This window comes from Leptodactylus fuscus, chromosome 1, assembly GCF_031893055.1.
Source record: "Leptodactylus fuscus isolate aLepFus1 chromosome 1, aLepFus1.hap2, whole genome shotgun sequence".
Taxonomy (NCBI): Eukaryota; Metazoa; Chordata; class Amphibia; order Anura; family Leptodactylidae; genus Leptodactylus; species Leptodactylus fuscus.
Genome location: NC_134265.1, coordinates 4,340,705 through 4,361,119, shown reverse-complemented (window position 1 = coordinate 4,361,119; position 20,415 = coordinate 4,340,705). Strand labels below are relative to the sequence as shown.

General features: G+C 54.1%; 1 protein-coding gene across 1 annotated transcript; it reads left to right on the top strand.

Moving 5' to 3' along the window:
• The first annotated feature begins 792 nt into the window (after positions 1 to 792).
• GALT (galactose-1-phosphate uridylyltransferase) lies at positions 793 to 15,331 on the top strand. The gene is made up of 11 exons (XM_075262351.1): positions 793 to 852; positions 3,781 to 3,950; positions 4,106 to 4,181; positions 11,624 to 11,672; positions 11,797 to 11,926; positions 12,071 to 12,127; positions 12,366 to 12,488; positions 12,557 to 12,689; positions 14,247 to 14,330; positions 14,863 to 15,017; positions 15,146 to 15,331. The coding sequence occupies exons 1-11, from the start codon at positions 822 to 824 to the stop codon at positions 15,221 to 15,223; spliced, it is 1,086 nt and encodes a 361-aa protein (XP_075118452.1). The 5' UTR covers positions 793 to 821; the 3' UTR covers positions 15,224 to 15,331.
• Positions 15,332 to 20,415: the final 5,084 nt, after the last annotated feature.

Here is a 20,415-nt window from a genome sequence, read left to right as displayed (position 1 = left end):
CTGTATCTCCGCAACGGTACGTCCGAGCGAGTTGGAGTCTCGTCTTAAACCTTCCGGGATACCTGAAGTATCTCTGTACCAAATTTGGTGAAGATCGGTCCAGTTGGTTGGTTCACATTAGAGAACAGACAGACAGACAGAAATTCATTTTTATAGTATAGAGAGATAAGGGCTAGTTCACACGGGGACATGGACGCTGATTTTGACAGCAGATTTTGCGGCCAAATCAGCGTCCATACAATGTCCACACTATGTGAACTGCTCCCGCCGCGACCATCGCGGTCGCGGCTTTCACCTCCGCTGTCGGCTCAAATGAATGAGCCGACATGGAGGGCGCTGCGGCTGGGCGGAAGCCGCGGCTCATCGCGAGCGGCTTCCGCCCGAAAGATAGGTCATGTCGCTTCTTTTTCTGCTAGTGAGCTAGCAGAAAAAAAAAAGCGAGTAGTTCACATAGGGATACATTGTATGGACGCTGATTTGGCCGCGAAATCCGCTGTCAAAATCAGCGTCCATGTCCCCGTGTGAACTAGCCCTAAGAGTTTGTGCTGTGTAATCATTATCTGGGGGACAGCGAGGATTATCTGACAGGACTGCAGGGGGGGGCGATACGTTTGGCCAACACTGTATGGATAGTACCACTTCTCCTGTATATATGGGCAGTGCACAGCACTACTTCTCTCGCTTTGCACACTGCCTGTATTTTCAGCTGCAAGGTTCCAGTTGTCATGTGATCAGATTTGGGGCGGCTCTTGAGGTCACATGACTATATCTTGCTGACTACATTGAGTCTGAGGCTGGAGTTTCCTCCTGTGCAGGATGTTATGGAGTCGTCCTCAGTATTCACACCCAGCGGTACGAACCACATACATAGGACTGCCGGTGACATCTACTACATTACCTGTATATAGAGAGTTATCACTGTGTTATCTGTGGTGTTACATAGGACTGCCGGTGACATCTACTACATTACCTGTATATAGAGAGTTATCACTGTGTTATCTGTGGTGTTACATAGGACTGCCGGTGACATCTACTACATTACCTGTATATAGAGAGTTATCACTGTGTTATCTGTGGTGTTACATAGGACTGCCGGTGACATCTACTACATTACCTGTATATAGAGAGTTATCACTGTGTTATCTGTGGTGTTACATAGGACTGCCAGTGACATCTACTACATTACCTGTATATAGAGAGTTATCAGTGTGTTATCTGTGGTGTTACATAGGACTGCCGGTGACATCTACTACATTACCTGTATATAGAGAGTTATCACTGTGTTATCTGTAGTGTTACATAGGACTGCCGGTGACATCTACTACATTACCTGTATATAGAGAGTTATCACTGTGTTATCTGTGGTGTTACATAGGACTGCCGGTGACATCTACTACATTACCTGTATATAGAGAGTTATCACTGTGTTATCTGTGGTGTTACATAGGACTGCCGGTGACACCTACTACATTACCTGTATATAGAGAGTTATCACTGTGTTATCTGTGGTGTTACATAGGACTGCCGGTGACATCTACTACATTACCTGTATATAGAGAGTTATCACTGTGTTATCTGTGGTGTTACATAGGACTGCCGGTGACATCTACTACATTACCTGTACTCAGAGTTATCACTGTGTTATCTGTGGTGTTACATAGGACTGCCGGTGACATCTACTACATTACCTGTATATAGAGAGTTATCACTGTGTTATCTGTGCTGTTACATAGGACTGCCGGTGACACCTACTACATTACCTGTATATAGAGAGTTATCACTGTGTTATCTGTGGTGTTACATAGGACTGCCGGTGACATCTACTACATTACCTGTATATAGAGAGTTATCACTGTGTTATCTGTGTGTTACATAGGACTGCCGGTGACATCTACTACATTACCTGTATATAGAGAGTTATCACTGTGTTATCTGTGGTGTTACATAGGACTGCCGGTGACATCTACTACATTACCTGTATATAGAGAGTTATCACTGTGTTATCTGTGGTGTTACATAGGACTGCCGGTGACATCTACTACATTACCTGTATATAGAGAGTTATCACTGTGTTATCTGTGTGTTACATAGGACTGCCGGTGACATCTACTACATTACCTGTATATAGAGAGTTATCACTGTGTTATCTGTAGTGTTACATAGGACTGCCGGTGACATCTACTACATTACCTGTTTATAGAGAGTTATTACTGTGTTATCTGTAGTGTTACATAGGACTGCCGGTGACATCTACTACATTACCTGTATATAGAGAGTTATCACTGTGTTATCTGTAGTGTTACATAGGACTGCCGGTGACATCTACTACATTACCTGTATATAGAGAGTTATCACTGTGTTATCTGTGCTGTTACATAGGACTGCCGGTGACATCTACTACATTACCTGTATATAGAGAGTTATCACTGTGTTATCTGTAGTGTTACATAGGACTGCCGGTGACATCTACTACATTACCTGTATATAGAGAGTTATCACTGTGTTATCTGTGTGTTACATAGGACTGCCGGTGACATCTACTACATTACCTGTATATAGAGAGTTATCACTGTGTTATCTGTAGTGTTACATAGGACTGCCGGTGACACCTACTACATTACCTGTATATAGAGTTATCACTGTGTTATCTGTGGTGTTACATAGGACTGCCGGTGACATCTACTACATTACCTGTATATAGAGAGTTATCACTGTGTTATCTGTAGTGTTACATAGGACTGCCGGTGACATCTACTACATTACCTGTATATAGAGAGTTATCACTGTGTTATCTGTGGTGTTACATAGGACTGCCGGTGACATCTACTACATTACCTGTATATAGAGAGTTATCACTGTGTTATCTGTGGTGTTATATAGGACTGCCGGTGACATCTACTACATTACCTGTATATAGAGAGTTATCACTGTGTTATCTGTGGTGTTACATAGGACTGCCGGTGACACCTACTACATTACATGTATATAGAGAGTTATCACTGTGTTATCTGTAGTGTTACATAGGACTGCCGGTGACATCTACTACATTACCTGTATATAGAGAGTTATCACTGTGTTATCTGTAGTGTTACATAGGACTGCCGGTGACATCTACTACATTACCTGTATATAGAGAGTTATCACTGTGTTATCTGTGGTGTTACATAGGACTGCCGGTGACGTCTACTACATTACCTGTATATAGAGAGTTATCACTGTGTTATCTGTGGTGTTACATAGGACTGTCGGTGACGTCTACTACATTACCTGTATATAGAGAGTTATCACTGTGTTATCTGTGGTGTTACATAGGACTGCCGGTGACATCTACTACATTACCTGTATATAGAGAGTTATCACTGTGTTATCTGTGGTGTTACATAGGACTGCCGGTGACATCTACTACATTACCTGTATATAGAGAGTTATCACTGTGTTATCTGTGGTGTTACATAGGACTGCCGGTGACACCTACTACATTACATGTATATAGAGAGTTATCACTGTGCTATCTGTGGTGTTACATAGGACTGCCGGTGACATCTACTACATTACCTGTATATAGAGAGTTATCACTGTGTTATCTGTGGTGTTACATAGGACTGCCGGTGACACCTACTACATTACATGTATATAGAGAGTTATCACTGTGCTATCTGTGGTGTTACATAGGACTGCCGGTGACATCTACTACATTACCTGTATATAGAGAGTTATCACTGTGCTATCTGTGGTGTTACATAGGACTGCAGCCTCATAGCTTCCATACACTTCCCATAGATCACCAGCACATCCGCTACAACCCTCTCCATGATGACTGGGTCCTAGTGTCCGCACATCGTATGGGACGTCCATGGCAAGGTCAGCTGGAGAAACCTCCACAGGAAGATATTCCTAGACATGACCCAAGGAATCCATTGTGCCCTGGATCTCGCAGAGCAGGAGGACAGGTAACGTGTGTGAACAGTGAGCTAACCCCCAGACACAACTACATCACACTTATTATCTGACCTCACTTTTCACAGATCCCTGTTAGGGCCCGGCCTTTGACTCCAACTCTCATCATCTTGTATATTAACGCTCTTCATTCTTTGTACTCCTGAAGGTAAATCCTGACTATACAGGAACTTTTGTGTTTGAAAATGACTTCCCAGCTCTTCAACCCAACGCTCCCGATCCTGGTGAGAAATCATGTACTATGTGAAGAGGAAGCGGCGTCTGGGTCATGGGTGACTGTAGAGGAGGAGGCGGCTGGGTCGTGGGCGACTGTAGGGGAGGAGGCGGGTGAGTCATGGCAGCTGTAGGGGAGGAGGCGGCTTGGTCGTGGGTGGCTGTAGAGGAGGAGGCGGCAGGGTCGTGGGTGCCTGTAGAGGAGGAGGCGGCTGGGTCGTGGGCGGCTGTAGAGGAGGAGGTGGCTTGGTCGTGGGCGGCTGTAGAGGAGGAGGCGGCTGGGTCGTGGGCGACTGTAGGGGAGGAGGCGGGTGGGTCATGGGTGGCTGTAGGGGAGGAAGCGGCTGGGTTGTGGGCGGCTGTAGAGGAGGAGGCGGCTTGGTCGTGGACGGCTGTAGAGGAGGAGGCGGCTGGGTCGTGGGCGGCTGTAGAGGAGGAGGCGGCTGGGTCGTGGGTGGCTGTAGAGGAGGAGGCGGCTGGGTCGTGCACAGCTGTAGAGGAGGAGGAGGTGGCTGGGTCTTGGGCGCCTGTAGAGGAGGAGGCGGCTGGGTCGTGGGCGGCTGTAGAGGAGGAGGCGGCTGGGTCGTGGGCGGCTGTAGAGGAGGAGGCGGCTGGGTCGTGGGCGGCTGTAGAGGAGGAGGCGGCTGGGTCGTGGGCGGCTGTAGAGGAGGAGGAGGCTGGGTCGTGGGTGGCTGTAGAGGAGGAGGCGGCTGGGTCGTGGGTGGCTGTAGAGGAGGAGGCGGCTTGGTCGAGGACGGCTGTAGGGGAGGAGGCGGGTGAGTCATGGCATCTGTAGGGGAGGAGGCGGCTGGGTCGTGGGTGGCTGTAGAGGAGGAGGCGGCTGGGTTGTGGGCGGCTGTAGAGGAGGAGGCGGCTTGGTCGTGGACGGCTGTAGAGGAGGAGGAGGCTGGGTCGTGGGTGGCTGTAGAGGAGGAGGCGGCTGGGTCGTGGGTGGCTGTAGAGGAGGAGGAGGTGGCTGGGTTGTGGGCGGCTGTAGGGGAGGAGGCGGCTTGGTCGTGGGCGGCTGTAGGGGAGTAGGCAGCTGGGTTGTGGGCGGCTGTAGAGGAGAAGGCGGCTGGGTCGTGGGCGGCTGTAGAGGAGGAGGCGGCTTGGTCGTGGACGGCTGTAGAGGAGGAGGCTGGGTCATGGGTGGCTGTAGAGGAGGAGGCGGCTGGGTCGTGGGCGGCTGTAGAGAAGGAGGCGGCTTGGTCGTGGACGGCTGTAGAGGAGGAGGCGGCGTCGGCTGGGTCGTGGGTGGCTGTAGAGGAGGAGGCGGCTGGGTTGTGGGCGGCTGTAGAGGAGGAGGCGGCTGGGTCGTGGGCGGCTGTCGACGAGGAGGCGGCTGGGACGTGGGCGGCTGTAGAGGAGGAGGCGGCGGCTGGGTCATGGGCGGCTGTAGAGGAGGAGGCGGCGGCTGGGTCATGGGCGGCTGTAGAGGAGGAGGCGGCTGGGTCGTGGGCGGCTGTGGAGGAGGAGGCGGCTGGGTTTTTATTGGCTGTAGAGGAGGAGGCGGCTGGGTCATGGGCGGCTGTAGGGGAGGAGGCGGCTGGGTCATGGGCGGCTGTAGGGGAGGAGGCGGCTGGGTCGTGGGCGGCTGTAGAGGAGGAGGAGGTGGCTGTAGAGGAGGAGGCGGCTGGGTCGTGGGTGGCTGTAGAGGAGGAGGCGGCTGGGTCATGGGCGGCTGTAGGGGAGGAGGCGGCTGGGTTGTGGGCGGCTGTAGAGGAGGAGGCGGCTGGGTCGTGGGCGGCTGTAGAGGAGGATGCCGCTGGGTCGTGGGCGGCTGTAGAGGAGGAGGCGGCTGGGTCGTGGGCGGCTGTAGAGGAGGAGGCGGCTGGGTCGTGGGCGGCTGTAGAGGAGGAGGAGGTGGCTGGGTCGTGGGCGGCTGTAGAGGAGGAGGCGGCTGTAGAGGAGAAGGAGGCGGCTGGGTCATGGGCGGCTGTAGGGGAGGAGGCGGCTGGGTCATGGGCGGCTGTAGGGGAGGAGGCGGCTTGGTCGTGGGCGGCTGTAGGGGAGGAGGCGGCTTGGTCGTGGGCGGCTGTAGAGGAGGAGGAGATGGCTGTAGAGGAGGAGGCGGCAGCTGGGTCGTGGGCGGCTGTAGAGGAGGAGGCGGCTGGGTCGTGGGCGGCTGTAGAGGAGGCGGCGGCTGGGTCGTGGGCGGCTGTAGAGGAGGAGGCGGCTGGGTCGTGGGCGGCTGTAGAGGAGGAGTCGGCGGCTGGGTCGTGGGCGGCTGTAGAGGAGGAGTCGGCGGCTGGGTCGTGGGCGCCTGTAGAGGAGGAGGCGGCTGGGTTGTGGGTGGCTGTAGGGGAGGAGGCGGCTGGGTTGTTGGCTGTAGAGGAGGAGGAGGTGGCTGGGTCGTGGGTGGCTGTAGAGGAGGAGGCGGCTGGGTCGTGGGTGACTGTAGAGGAGGAGGCGGCTGGGTCGTGGGTGGCTGTAGGGGAGGAGGAGGAGGCGGCTGGGTCGTGGGTGGCTGTAGGGGAGGAGGAGGAGGCGGCTGGGTCGTGGGTGGCTGTAGGGGAGGAGGAGGAGGCGGCTGGGTCGTGGGCAGCTGTAGAGGAGGAGGAGGCGGCTGGGTCGTGGGCGGCTGTAGAGGAGGAGGAGGAGGCGGCTGGGTTGTGGGCGGCTGTAGAGGAGGAGGCTGCGTTGTTGTTGGCTGTAGAGGAGGAGGCGGCTGGGTCGTGGGCAGCTTTAGAGGAGGCGGCGGCTGGGTTGTTGTTGGCTGTAGAGGAGGAGGCGGCTGGGTCATGGGTGGCTGTAGAGGAGGAGGCGGCTGGGTTGTGGGCGGCTGTAGAGGAGGAGGCTGCGTTGTTGTTGGCTGTAGAGGAGGAGGCGGCTGGGTCGTGGGCAGCTGTAGAGGAGGAGGCGGCTTGGTCGTGGGTGGCTGTAGAGGAGGAGGCGGCGGCTGGGTGGTTGTTGGCTGTAGAGGAGGAGGCGGCTGGGTCATGGGTGGCTGTAGAGGAGGAGGCGGCTGGGTTGTTGTTGGCTGTAGAGGAGGAGGCGGCTGGGTCATGGGTGGCTGTAGAGGAGGAGGCGGCTGGGTTGTGGGCGGCTGTAGAGGAGGAGGCTGCGTTGTTGTTGGCTGTAAAGGAGGAGGCGGCTGGGTCGTGGGCGGCTGTGGAGGAGGCGGCGGCTGGGTGGTTGTTGGCTGTAGGGGAGGAGGCGGCTGGGTTATGGTTGGCTGTAGAGGAGGAGGCGGCTGGGTCGTGGGCGGCTGTAGAGGAGGCGGCGGCGGCTGGATTGTTGTTGGCTGTAGAGGAGGAGGCGGCTGGGTCGTGGGCGGCTGTAGAGGAGGAGGAGGTGGCTGTAGAGGAGGAGGCGGCTGGGTCGTGGGTGGCTGTAGAGGAGGAGGCGGCTGGGTCATGGGCGGCTGTAGGGGAGGAGGCGGCTGGGTTGTGGGCGGCTGTAGAGGAGGAGGAGGTGGCTGTAGAGGAGGAGGCGGCTGGGTCGTGGGCGGCTGTAGAGGAGATGCCGCTGGGTCGTGGGCGGCTGTAGAGGAGGAGGCGGCTGGGTCGTGGGCGGCTGTAGAGGAGGAGGCGGCTGGGTCGTGGGCGGCTGTAGAGGAGGAGGAGGTGGCTGGGTCGTGGGCAGCTGTAGAGGAGGAGGCGGCTGTAGAGGAGAAGGAGGCGGCTGGGTCATGGGCGGCTGTAGGGGAGGAGGCGGCTTGGTCGTGGGCGGCTGTAGAGGAGGAGGAGGTGGCTGTAGAGGAGGAGGCAGCTGGGTCGTGGGCGGCTGTAGAGGAGGAGGCAGCTGGGTCGTGGGCGGCTGTAGAGGAGGAGGCGGCTGGGTCGTGGGCGGCTGTAGAGGAGGAGGCGGCTGGGTCGTGGGCGGCTGTAGAGGAGGAGTCGGCGGCTGGGTCGTGGGCGCCTGTAGAGGAGGAGGCGGCTGGGTCGTGGGTGGCTGTAGGGGAGGAGGCGACTGGGTTGTTGGCTGTAGAGGAGGAGGAGGAGGTGGCTGGGTCGTGGGTGGCTGTAGAGGAGGAGGCGGCTGGGTCGTGGGTGACTGTAGAGGAGGAGGCGGCTGGGTCGTGGGTGGCTGTAGGGGAGGAGGAGGAGGCGGCTGGGTTGTGGGCGGCTGTAGAGGAGGAGGAGGCGGCTGGGTCGTGGGCGGCTGTAGAGGAGGAGGAGGAGGAGGAGGCGGCTGGGTTGTGGGCGGCTGTAGAGGAGGAGGCTGCGTCGTTGTTGGCTGTAGAGGAGGAGGCGGCTGGGTCGTGGGCAGCTTTAGAGGAGGCGGCGGCTGGGTTGTTGTTGGCTGTAGAGGAGGAGGCGGCTGGGTCATGGGTGGCTGTAGAGGAGGAGGCGGCTGGGTTGTGGGCGGCTGTAGAGGAGGAGGCTGCGTTGTTGTTGGCTGTAGAGGAGGAGGCGGCTGGGTCGTGGGCGGCTGTAGAGGAGGAGGCGGCTTGGTCGTGGGCGGCTGTAGAGGAGGAGGAGGCGGCGGCTGGGTGGTTGTTGGCTGTAGAGGAGGAGGCGGCTGGGTCATGGGTGGCTGTAGAGGAGGAGGCGGCTGGGTCATGGGTGGCTGTAGAGGAGGAGGCGGCTGGGTTGTTGTTGGCTGTAGAGGAGGAGGCGGCTGGGTCGTGGGTGGCTGTAGAGGAGGAGGCGGCTGGGTTGTGGGCGGCTGTAGAGGAGGAGGCTGCGTTGTTGTTGGCTGTAGAGGAGGAGGCGGCTGGGTCGTGGGCGGCTGTAGAGGAGGAGGCGGCGGCTGGGTGGTTGTTGGCTGTAGGGGAGGAGGCGGCTGGGTTATTGTTGGCTGTAGAGGAGGAGGCGGCTTGGTCGTGGGCGGCTGTAGAGGAGGAGGAGGTGGCTGTAGAGGAGGAGGCAGCTGGGTCGTGGGCGGCTGTAGAGGAGGAGGCGGCTGGGTCGTGGGCGGCTGTAGAGGAGGAGGCGGCTGGGTCGTGGGCGGCTGTAGAGGAGGAGGCGGCTGGGTCGTGGGCGGCTGTAGAGGAGGAGGCGGCTGGGTCGTGGGCGGCTGTAGAGGAGGAGGCGGCGGCTGGGTCGTGGGCGCCTGTAGAGGAGGAGGCGGCTGGGTCGTGGGTGGCTGTAGGGGAGGAGGCGGCTGGGTTGTTTGCTGTAGAGGAGGAGGAGGTGGCTGGGTCGTGGGTGGCTGTAGAGGAGGAGGCGGCTGGGTCGTGGGTGACTGTAGAGGAGGAGGCGGCTGGGTCGTGGGTGGCTGTAGGGGAGGAGGAGGAGGCGGCTGGGTCGTGGGCGGCTGTAGAGGAGGAGGAGGCGGCTGGGTCGTGGGCGGCTGTAGAGGAGGAGGAGGAGGAGGCGGCTGGGTTGTGGGCGGCTGTAGAGGAGGAGGCTGCGTTGTTGTTGGCTGTAGAGGAGGAGGCGGCTGGGTCGTGGGCAGCTTTAGAGGAGGCGGCGGCTGGGTTGTTGTTGGCTGTAGAGGAGGAGGCGGCTGGGTCATGGGTGGCTGTAGAGGAGGAGGCGGCTGGGTTGTGGGCGGCTGTAGAGGAGGAGGCTGCGTTGTTGTTGGCTGTAGAGGAGGAGGCGGCTGGGTCGTGGGCGGCTGTAGAGGAGGAGGCGGCTTGGTCGTGGGCGGCTGTAGAGGAGGAGGCGGCGGCTGGGTGGTTGTTGGCTGTAGAGGAGGAGGCGGCTGGGTCATGGGTGGCTGTAGAGGAGGAGGCGGCTGGGTTGTTGTTGGCTGTAGAGGAGGAGGCGGCTGGGTCATGGGTGGCTGTAGAGGAGGAGGCGGCTGGGTTGTGGGCGGCTGTAGAGGAGGAGGCTGCGTTGTTGTTGGCTGTAGAGGAGGAGGCGGCTGGGTCGTGGGCGGCTGTAGAGGAGGAGGCGGCGGCTGGGTGGTTGTTGGCTGTAGGGGAGGAGGCGGCTGGGTTATTGTTGGCTGTAGAGGAGGAGGCGGCTGGGTCGTGGGCGGCTGTAGAGGAGGCGGCGGCTGGATTGTTGTTGGCTGTAGAGGAGGAGGCGGCTGGGTCGTGGGTGGCTGTAGGGGAGGAGGCGGCTGGGTTATTGTTGGCTGTAGAGGAGGAGGCGGCTGGGTCGTGGGCGGCTGTAGAGGAGGCGGCGGCTGGATTGTTGTTGGCTGTAGAGGAGGCGGCGGCTGGATTGTTGTTGGCTGTAGAGGAGGAGGCGGCTGGGTCGTGGGCGGCTGTAGAGGAGGAGGCGGCGGCTGGGTGGTTGTTGGCTGTAGGGGAGGAGGCGGCTGGGTTATTGTTGGCTGTAGAGGAGGAGGCGGCTGGGTCGTGGGTGGCTGTAGAGGAGGAGGCGGCTGGGTCGTGGGTGGCTGTAGAGGAGGAGGCGGCGGCTGGATTGTTGTTGGCTGTAGAGGAGGAGGCGGCTGGGTCGTGGGCGGCTGTAGAGGAGGAGGCGGGGGCTGGATTGTTGTTGGCTGTAGAGGAGGAGGCGGCTGGGTCGTGGGCGGTTGTAGAGGAGGCGGCGGCGGCTGGGTGGTTGTTGGCTGTAGGGGAGGAGGCGGCTGGGTCGTGGGCGGCTGTAGAGGAGGAGGCGGCGGCTGGGTGGTTGTTGGCTGTAGGGGAGGAGGCGGCTGGGTTATTGTTGGCTGTAGAGGAGGAGGCGGCTGGGTCGTGGGTGGCTGTAGAGGAGGAGGCGGCGGCTGGGTGGTTGTTGGCTGTAGGGGAGGAGGCGGCTGGGTTATTGTTGGCTGTAGAGGAGGAGGCGGCTGGATTGTTGTTGGCTGTAGAGGAGGAGGCGGCTGGGTCGTGGGCGGCTGTAGAGGAGGAGGCGGCGGCTGGGTGGTTGTTGGCTGTAGAGGAGGAGGCGGCTGGGTGGTTGTTGGCTGTAGGGGAGGAGGCGGCTGGGTTATTGTTGGCTGTAGAGGAGGAGGCGGCTGGGTGGTTGTTGGCTGTAGGGGAGGAGGCGGCTGGGTTATTGTTGGCTGTAGGGGAGGAGGCGGCTGGGTTATTGTTGGCTGTAGAGGAGGAGACGGTTGGGCCGTGGGTGGCTGTAGAGGAGGAGGCGGCTGGGTCGTGGGTGGCTGTAGAGGAGGAGGCGGTTGGGCCGTGGGTGGCTGTAGAGGAGGAGGCGGCTGGGTCGTGGGCGGCTGTAGAGGAGGAGGCGGCGGCTGGGTGGTTGTTGGCTGTAGAGGAGGAGGTGGCTGGGTCGTGGGCGGCTGTAGAGGAGGAGGTGGCTGGGTCGTGGGCGGCTGTAGAGGAGGAGGTGGCGGCTGGGTGGTTGTTGGCTGTAGGGGAGGAGGCGGCTGGGTTATTGTTGGCTGTAGGGGAGGAGGCGGCTGGGTCGTGGGCGGCTGTAGAGGAGGAGGCGGCGGCTGGGTGGTTGTTGGCTGTAGGGGAGGAGGCGGCTGGGTCGTGGGTGGCTGTAGAGGAGGAGGCGGCTGGGCCGTGGGTGGCTGTAGAGGAGGAGGCGGGGGCTGGATTGTTGTTGGCTGTAGAGGAGGAGGTGGCTGGGTCGTGGGGGCGGCTTTCCTATTATCTTGCAGGATATTATTGGGTATCTCCGTCTTCTTCTGTTCTGTCCTCTAGGTCCCAGTGATCATCCATTACTCCAGACAAGACCTGCCCGTGGTGTTTGGTACTTTTACCCTCTTATTCGGTTACAGATGGGCGGGGGGTATTAATGTGGGGGCGGAGCTCCCGCTATGTATGTATTGGCTCTAGTTCTTCTCGCTCACAGGTCTCCTCTCATGTCTCTCCAGCCAGGTCATGTGCTTCCATCCTTGGTCAGATATCACCCTCCCTCTAATGTCCTTGGAGGAGGTCCGAGCAGTTATTGACAAGTGGGCGGAGATTAACAGCGACTTGGGCGCCACTTATCCCTGGGTTCAGGTGAGGATGGTCTGAACCTTCTTCATCATTCTGAATTATTACAGATGTGGAGATTATAAAGATGGCGCTGAGGGGGGCGGAGCGGTGACAACCTCGGGATAAGAAGGTATTGCAGCCCTCTCACACATCTGATCTTATTTACAGATTTTCGAGAACAAGGGGGCCATGATGGGATGCTCCAATCCTCACCCGCACTGCCAGGTAATGTGGTGTTGTGTGTACTGCCCCCTAGTGGAGACATGGTATGTATGTCCACCCGTATCATGTATCTGACCTTTGCTCTTGTCAGATTATTATCATTGTATTTAACCCTCTAAACTCCACGAATTAATGATGAGGTGCGATATTGTGCCCCACCCCCAGGGAGAGGGGAGGGGCCTCAGTAAGGGGGAGGAGTTAATACACAGTGTATACTGATCAGTATATTCTTTTTATTAAGATCTGGGCGAGTAATTTCCTTCCTAATGAAGCTCAGACTGAAGATCGGACCCAGAGAGAATACCTGCAGAGACACGGCGCCCCCATGTTACTGGAGTACGGGAGACTGGAGGAGGCGAGGAAGGTGGGTGCAGGGCTAACGGGCGGGGGCCGGGGGTCAGCAGAAGGGTTAATGGCTCTCCATGTCTGCAGGAGCGGCTGGTGCTGAGTAATGACCACTGGCTGGTGCTTGTCCCCTACTGGGCTGTTTGGCCGTTTCAGACGCTTCTCCTACCGCGCCGACATGTCACCCGTCTGCAGGACCTCAGCGATGCCGAAAGGGACAGTAGGTATTACCATGGACGCCCGTCAGCAGTGCCCGCCCAGTGCTATAAAGGCATACTAAGGGTGGTTATTGTCCTCATATTTCAGAACCAAATATCTCCCCCCCCCCCCCCAATCTGGGTGCCCAGCCGGCCTCTCTCCTCTCTCTGGGTGCCCGGCTGCCCTCTCTCCTCTCTCTCTCCTCTCTCTCTCGGTGCCCAGCTGACCTCTCCCCCTCTGTCTGGGTGCCCGGCTGCCCTCTCTCCTCTCTCCCGGTGCCCAGCTGACCTCTCTCCTCTCTCCTGGTGCCCGGCTGACCTCTCTCCTCTCTCCTGGTGCCCGGCTGCCCTCTCTCCTGGTGCCCGGTTGCCCTCTCTCCTGGTGCCCGGTTGCCCTCTCTCCTGGTGCCCTGCTGACCTCTCTCCTCTCTCTCGGTGCCTGGCTGCCCTCTCTCCTCTCTCCCGGTGTCCGGCTGCCCTCTCTCCCGGTGTCCGGCTGCCCTCTCTCCCGGTGCCCGGCTGCCCTCTCTCCTCTCTCTCTCGGTGCCCAGCTGCCCTCTCCCCTCTGTCTGGGTGCCCAGCTGACCTCTCTCCTCTCTCCCCGTGCCCGGCTGCCCTCTCTCCTGGTGCCCGGCTGCCCTCCCTCCTCTCTCTCTGGTGCCCATCTGCCCTCCCTCCTCTCTCTCTGGTGCCCCGCTGCCCTCTCTCCTCTCTCTTGGTGCCCGGCTGACCTCTCTCCTCTCTCTCTGTGCCCAGCTGCCCTCTCTTCCGATGCCCGGATGCCCTCTCTCCTCTCTCTTAGTGCTCGGCTGCCCTCTCTCTCTTCTCTCCTGGTGCCCGGCTGCCCTCTCTCCTCTCTCTCGGTGCCCGGCTGCCCTCTCTCCTCTCTCTCGGAGCCCAGCAGCCCTCTCTCCTGGTGCCCGGCAGCCCTCTCTCCTGGTGCCCGGCTGCCCTCTCTCCTCTCTCTCGGTGCCCGGCTGCCCTCTCTCCTGGTGCCCGGCTGCCCTCTCTCCCGGTGCCCGGCTGCCCTCTCTCCTCTCTCCCGGTGCCCGGCTGCCCTCTCTCCTCTCTCCCGGTGCCCGGCTGCCCTCTCTCCCGGTGCCCGGTGCCCGGCTGCCCTCTCTCCCGGTGCCCGGTGCCCGGCTGCCCTCTCTCCTCTCTCCCGGTGCCCGGCTGCCCTCTCTCCTCTCTCTCGGTGCCCAGCTGCCCTCTCTCCCGGTGCCCGGCTGCCCTCTCTCCTCTCTCCCGGTGCCCGGCTGCCCTCTCTCCTCTCTCCTGGTGCCCGGCTGCCCTCTCTCCTCTCTCTCGGTGCCCAGCTGCCCTCTCTCCCCTTGCCCGGTGCCCGGCTGCCCTCTCTCCTCTCTCCCGGTGCCCGGCTGCCCTCTCTCCTCTCTCTCGGTGCCCGGCTGCCCTCTCTCCTCTCTCCCGGTGCCCGGCTGCCCTCTCTCCTGGTGCCCGGCAGCCCTCTCTCCTGGTGCCCGGCTGCCCTCTCTCTCGGTGCCCCCTGACCCCTCATACAGGCTGCTGACTCCCCCCGGTGTATTATTTCCACTCCCTGTAGTGTCGTCTTCTCTTCTCAGGTTTGGCTTCCATCATGAAGCGACTTCTAGCCAAGTATGACAACCTGTTTGAGATCTCCTTCCCGTACTCCATGGGCTGGCACGGTGGGTGAAGTCTTAGATTTAGAGGCCTCTCCAGCATAACAATACAGGTGCATGGGATGGCATTGTGGGCCCTTTCTCTTCTGCAGGGCTTCCAGGAATGTACAATATGGGGGAACAGGAGGGGCAAACCATAAAACTGCCCAACTCCGAGTAACCTGAGGGCTGGTACTGAGTATTAGTAGTGGTAGGCGAGTGCTGAGGGCTTAGTGATAATATCCCTGGGGGGGGGGGGGGGGGTTAATACATTTTCAGGGGGCTACTGCTTGTCTAAGATGCTGACAGGGTTCCTGCCGCCTGGTGGTGCTTCCTGGTGGTCTAGACTTGTGATTGGATTAATGCAACCATCCCTGGTGCTTTCCAGTAGTGACGGGGTTAATGCTATTCTTTCCCAGTGATGGACAGGTGAGGTGCAGGCCCCGTGGGCCCCGTAGGGCCCCTGACCTCTGTGCACCCTGTAGTCAGCTCTGCATTTGGTGAGTCCATGCTAATACCCCGCCTCTGCATACTGTAACGGGCCCTTCCTTCTCTCCAGGGGCCCCGACCGGTGGTCACCTCAGTGAGGACTGCAGTCACTGGCAGCTGCACGCCCATTACTATCCCCCGCTCCTGCGCTCCGCCTCTGTACGTAAGTTCATGGTGGGATACGAGATGTTGGCCCAAGCACAGAGGGACCTGACAGCGGAGCAGGTGAGCTGACAATCTAATGTGCCTGTAGGCTATCCCAGCATGCTCTATGGCTATCCCGCACCTCCTCCTCTCTGACTCCTGCACCCGCAGTGTATAAGAAGAGTTCTGTGTGTTTCTTCTCACTCCAGGCAGCTGAACGTCTGAGAAATCTCCCAGAAGAACATTATAAGCTCAGGACGCCCCCAAGTGGTGGAGCAGAGAAGTGACCGGTGTGACTAATCTGGACCCCGCAGGACGTGGCGATGTGTAACAAGCACATGTGTGTACATCAGACCTGTATCGTCTCTCCCCGCACCGCACCTATGTGATATAAAGAGAAATTATAGTGGAAATCTACAATCTGTCAGCTATATCCCCGAAGGAAGACTTGTGAGGTCACTGGTGTATATAAGTAGTAGTGATGTCACCTGCGGTATATAGTGTATACAGACAGTAGTGATGTCACCTGCGGTATATAATGTATACAGACAGTGGTGATGTCACCTGCGGTATATAATGTATACAGACAGTGGTGATGTCACCTGCGGTATATAGTGTATACAGACAGTAGTGATGTCACCTCTGGTATATAGTGTATACAGACAGTGGTGATGTCACCTGTGGTATATAATGTATACAGACAGTAGTGATGTCACCTGCGGTATATAATGTATACAGACAGTAGTGATGTCACCTCCGGTATATAATGTATACAGACAGTAGTGATGTCACCTGCGGTATATAGTGTATACAGACAGTAGTGATGTCACCTCTGGTATATAGTGTATACAGACAGTGGTGATGTCACCTCTGGTATATAGTGTATACAGACAGTAGTGATGTCACCTCCGGTATATAATGTATACAGACAGTGGTGATGTCACCTCCGGTATATAATGTATACAGACAGTGGTGATGTCACCTCCGGTATATAGTGTATACAGACAGTGGTGATGTCACCTGCGGTATATAATGTATACAGACAGTGGTGATGTCACCTCCGGTATATAGTGTATACAGACAGTGGTGATGTCACCTGTGGTATATAATGTATACAGACAGTAGTGATGTCACCTGCGGTATATAATGTATACAGACAGTAGTGATGTCACCTCCGGTATATAATGTATACAGACAGTAGTGATGTCACCTGCGGTATATAGTGTATACAGACAGTAGTGATGTCACCTCTGGTATATAGTGTATACAGACAGTGGTGATGTCACCTCTGGTATATAGTGTATACAGACAGTAGTGATGTCACCTCCGGTATATAATGTATACAGACAGTGGTGATGTCACCTCCGGTATATAATGTATACAGACAGTGGTGATGTCACCTCCGGTATATAGTGTATACAGACAGTGGTGATGTCACCTCCGGTATATAGTGTATACAGACAGTGGTGATGTCACCTGCGGTATATAGTGTATACGGACAGTGGTGATGTCACCTGCGGTATATAGTGTATACGGACAGTGGTGATGTCACCTGCGGTATATAGTGTATACGGACAGTAGTGATGTCACCTCCGGTATATAGTGTATACGGACAGTAGTGATGTCACCTCCGGTATATAGTGTATACGGACAGTGGTGATGTCACCTTCGGTATATAGTGTATACAGACAGTGGTGATGTCACCTCCGGTATATAATGTATACAGACAGTGGTGATGTCACCTGCGGTATATAGTGTATACAGACAGTGGTGATGTCACCTCCGGTATATAATGTATACAGACAGTAGTGATGTCACCTCCGGTATATAATGTATACAGACAGTGGTGATGTCACCTCCGGTATATAGTGTATACAGACAGTAGTGATGTCACCTGCGGTATATAGTGTATACAGACAGTAGTGATGTCACCTGCGGTATATAATGTATACAGACAGTAGTGATGTCACCTGCGGTATATAGTGTATACAGACAGCGGTGATGTCACCTCATAATACGGCCATGTGCTGACATAATACCACCATACATACACTCATGGGTCAGCATATTGTCTTCTATGTTTGCCGGTGTCGGGGGGCCGCACATACTGAGCAGCACAGCACCTGGGGGCCTAACTGGAGGGGCCACTCAGGGGCCCATAACGTGTCTCTGCCCACTATGAGGAGACCAGCAGCACTAGAAACCATACAGTATAGTTGTGGGGTCTGGTCCAAAAGGCTCATGTTAGATCTGTGGTGGAGATGTTGGGGCAGGTGTGCAGCCGTGTCCTGCTGTGTGTGTATATGTATATGTGTGTCTCAAGTGTGTGTATATGTGTTAGTGTGTGTGTATATTTGTGTCTCTGTGTGAGTGTGTGTGTATATATATATATATATATATATATATATATATATATATATATATATATATATATATATATATGTGTGTGTATATGTATATGTGTGTGTGTGTGTTTGTGCAGATATGGCCTATAATCTAGGAGATTGGATGATTCCGGGCTCGGCGTCTTGCGGCTGATGAATGACTTGTGAGATTTGGCTCCTGGTGCTCGGCACATCTGCTCTCTCTGGCTCTGCTGATTACCGCCCAGGATCCTCGGCTTAATATTGCAGCTGGCAGGATCCTGCACGTGGTGGCGTCCTGTGGTGCCGCTGCTCTGGAGAGAAGCTTCCTCTTATTATACAAACAGCAGAAATCTCCGGAACATTCTGGTCTCTGTATAGCCATCTCAGGCTGACCCTGCTGTCACTCCCTCCCCCACCAGGGGGCGCTCATGTCCTCTGTTCATTTTACAAATGACAAGTTACCTTGACAGCTTCTCTTATGTGACGGCGCCTTGGAGGAGGCTTTCTAGGTGATGTCTAATGTCGTCAATGATCTCAAATCCTGAATCTGATGTATCATGTAAAACCTTATAGTACATGTCACAGCTGCTGCAGAACCTCATCATACACTCCTGTATTCGGGCGTCTACTAGTAATACCGTCACCTCCAGTCATTACTATTATTACACTGATACATAGTGCACACAGTATATAGATATATATTACCATGTAGTGTCCTTACTAGTAATACCGTCACCTCCAGTCATTACCATTATTACACCGATACATAGTGCACACAGTATATAGATATATATTACCATGTAGTGTCCTTACTAGTAATACCGTCACCTCCAGTCATTACCATTATTACACCGATACATAGTGCACACAGTATATAGATATATATTACCATGTAGTGTCCTTACTAGTAATACCGTCACCTCCAGTCATTACCATTATTACACCGATACATAGTGCACACAGTATATAGATATATATTACCATGTAGTGTCCTTACTAGTAATACCGTCACCTCCAGTCATTACCATTATTACACCGATACATAGTGCACACAGTATATAGATATATATTACCATGTAGTGTCCTTACTAGTAATACCGTCACCTCCAGTCATTACCATTATTACACCGATACATAGTGCACACCTGCGTGAGGGATCTCGCTCCCTCCATACATTACACTGATACATTGTTACAGGAGACATCCAATGTCTTTAGTGAATACAAATAGAAAATCACTTCCTGCAGTGTCCACGAGGTGGCGCCGCAGGCCTGCAGGTGACTTCTCCAGTCCATTGTGCCTCGCTGGCTGTCAGTGTTATTAAATTACAAAGTGAAGACTCACAAACCTCTTCTAAGAAGCCGGAGAGGAGAATTATTCCTTCTGTATGCGGAGTCCTTACACGGCGCGGCGTCTTTGTAGCTATTCTTGGCTTCCTGAGTGGATGAGGATAATTGGCTGCGCTGAAGATCCTCCACTTGTCGCTGCGGCGGAGAGGTCAGGAAGGAATGTTAATGAGCGGCGATGTGACGGGTACAGGAGGTAACCTGCCCAATCCTCTGATCCCTCATTACAGGCCCAAAGAGCTCATTTACATTGTTATAGCTCGGTCACCTGATCAGCACCCCCCGCTGTACCGAAAGCAACGACCGCGAACACAAAGTCAGACAGTCCGATAATAAGGGCGAGAGAGCGGAAACATCCAGAGATGCTATATACCGATACACAGCTAACATAGGAGGCAGTATTATAGGAGTTCTATTCTTGTACATAGGAGCAGTATTATAGTAGTTATATTCTTGTACATAGGAGGTAGTATTATAGTAGTTATATTCTTGTACATAGGAGTAGTATTATAGTAGTTATATTCTTGTATATAGGAGGTAGTATTATAGTAGTTATATTCTTGTATATAGGAGGTAATATTATAGTAGTTATATTCTTGTACATAGGAGCAGTATTATAGTAGTTATATTCTTGTACATAGGAGTAGTATTATAGTAGTTATATTCTTGTACATAGCAGTAGTATTATAGTAGTTATATTCTTGTATATAGGAGGTAGTATTATAGTAGTTATATTCTTGTACATAGGAGGTAGTATTATAGTAGTTATATTCTTGTACATAGGAGGTAATATTATAGTAGTTATATTCTTGTACATAGGAGTAGTATTATAGTAGTTATATTCTTGTACATAGGAGCAGTATTATAGTAGTTATATTCTTGTACATAGGAGCAGTATTATAGTAGTTATATTCTTGTACATAGGAGTAGTATTATAGTAGTTATATTCTTGTATATAGGAGCAGTATTATAGTAGTTATATTCTTGTACATAGGAGTAGTATTATAGTAGTTATATTCCTGTACATAGGAGTAGTATTATAGTAGTTATATTCTTGTACATAGGAGTAGTATTATAGTAGTTATATTCTTGTACATAGGAGCAGTATTATAGTAGTTATATTCTTGTACATAGGAGCAGTATTATAGTAGTTATATTCTTGTACATAGGAGGTAGTATTATAGTAGTTATATTCTTGTACATAGGAGGTAGTATTATAGTAGTTATATTCTTGTACATAGGCGTAGTATTATAGTAGTTATATTCTTGTACATAGGAGGTAGTATTATAGTAGTTATATTCTTGTACATAGGAGCAGTATTATAGTAGTTATATTCTTGTACATAGGAGCAGTATTATAGTAGTTATATTCTTGTACATAGGAGGTAGTATTATAGTAGTTATATTCTTGTACATAGGAGGTAGTATTATAGTAGTTATATTCTTGTACATAGGAGCAGTATTATAGTAGTTATATTCTTGTACATAGGAGTAGTATTATAGTAGTTATATTCTTGTATATAGGAGTAGTATTATAGTAGTTATATTCTTGTACATAGGAGGTAGTATTATAGTAGTTATATTCTTGTACATAGGAGGTAGTATTATAGTAGTTATATTCTTGTACATAGGAGGTAGTATTATAGTAGTTATATTCTTGTACATAGGAGTAGTATTATAGTAGTTATATTCTTATACATAGGAGGTAGTATTATAGTAGTTATATTCTTGTACATAGGAGGTAGTATTATAGTAGTTATATTCTTG

Bases quoted from the DNA above. Each gene is read 5' to 3' on its own strand.
- GALT (XM_075262351.1), top strand. From the start codon at position 822: ATGGAGTCGTCCTCAGTATTCACACCCAGCG. The intron at 853-3,780 runs GTACGAACCACA...CACTTCCCATAG, and splicing joins CTCAGTATTCACACCCAGCG to ATCACCAGCACATCCGCTAC. The intron at 14,331-14,862 runs GTGGGTGAAGTC...CCTTCTCTCCAG, and splicing joins GTACTCCATGGGCTGGCACG to GGGCCCCGACCGGTGGTCAC.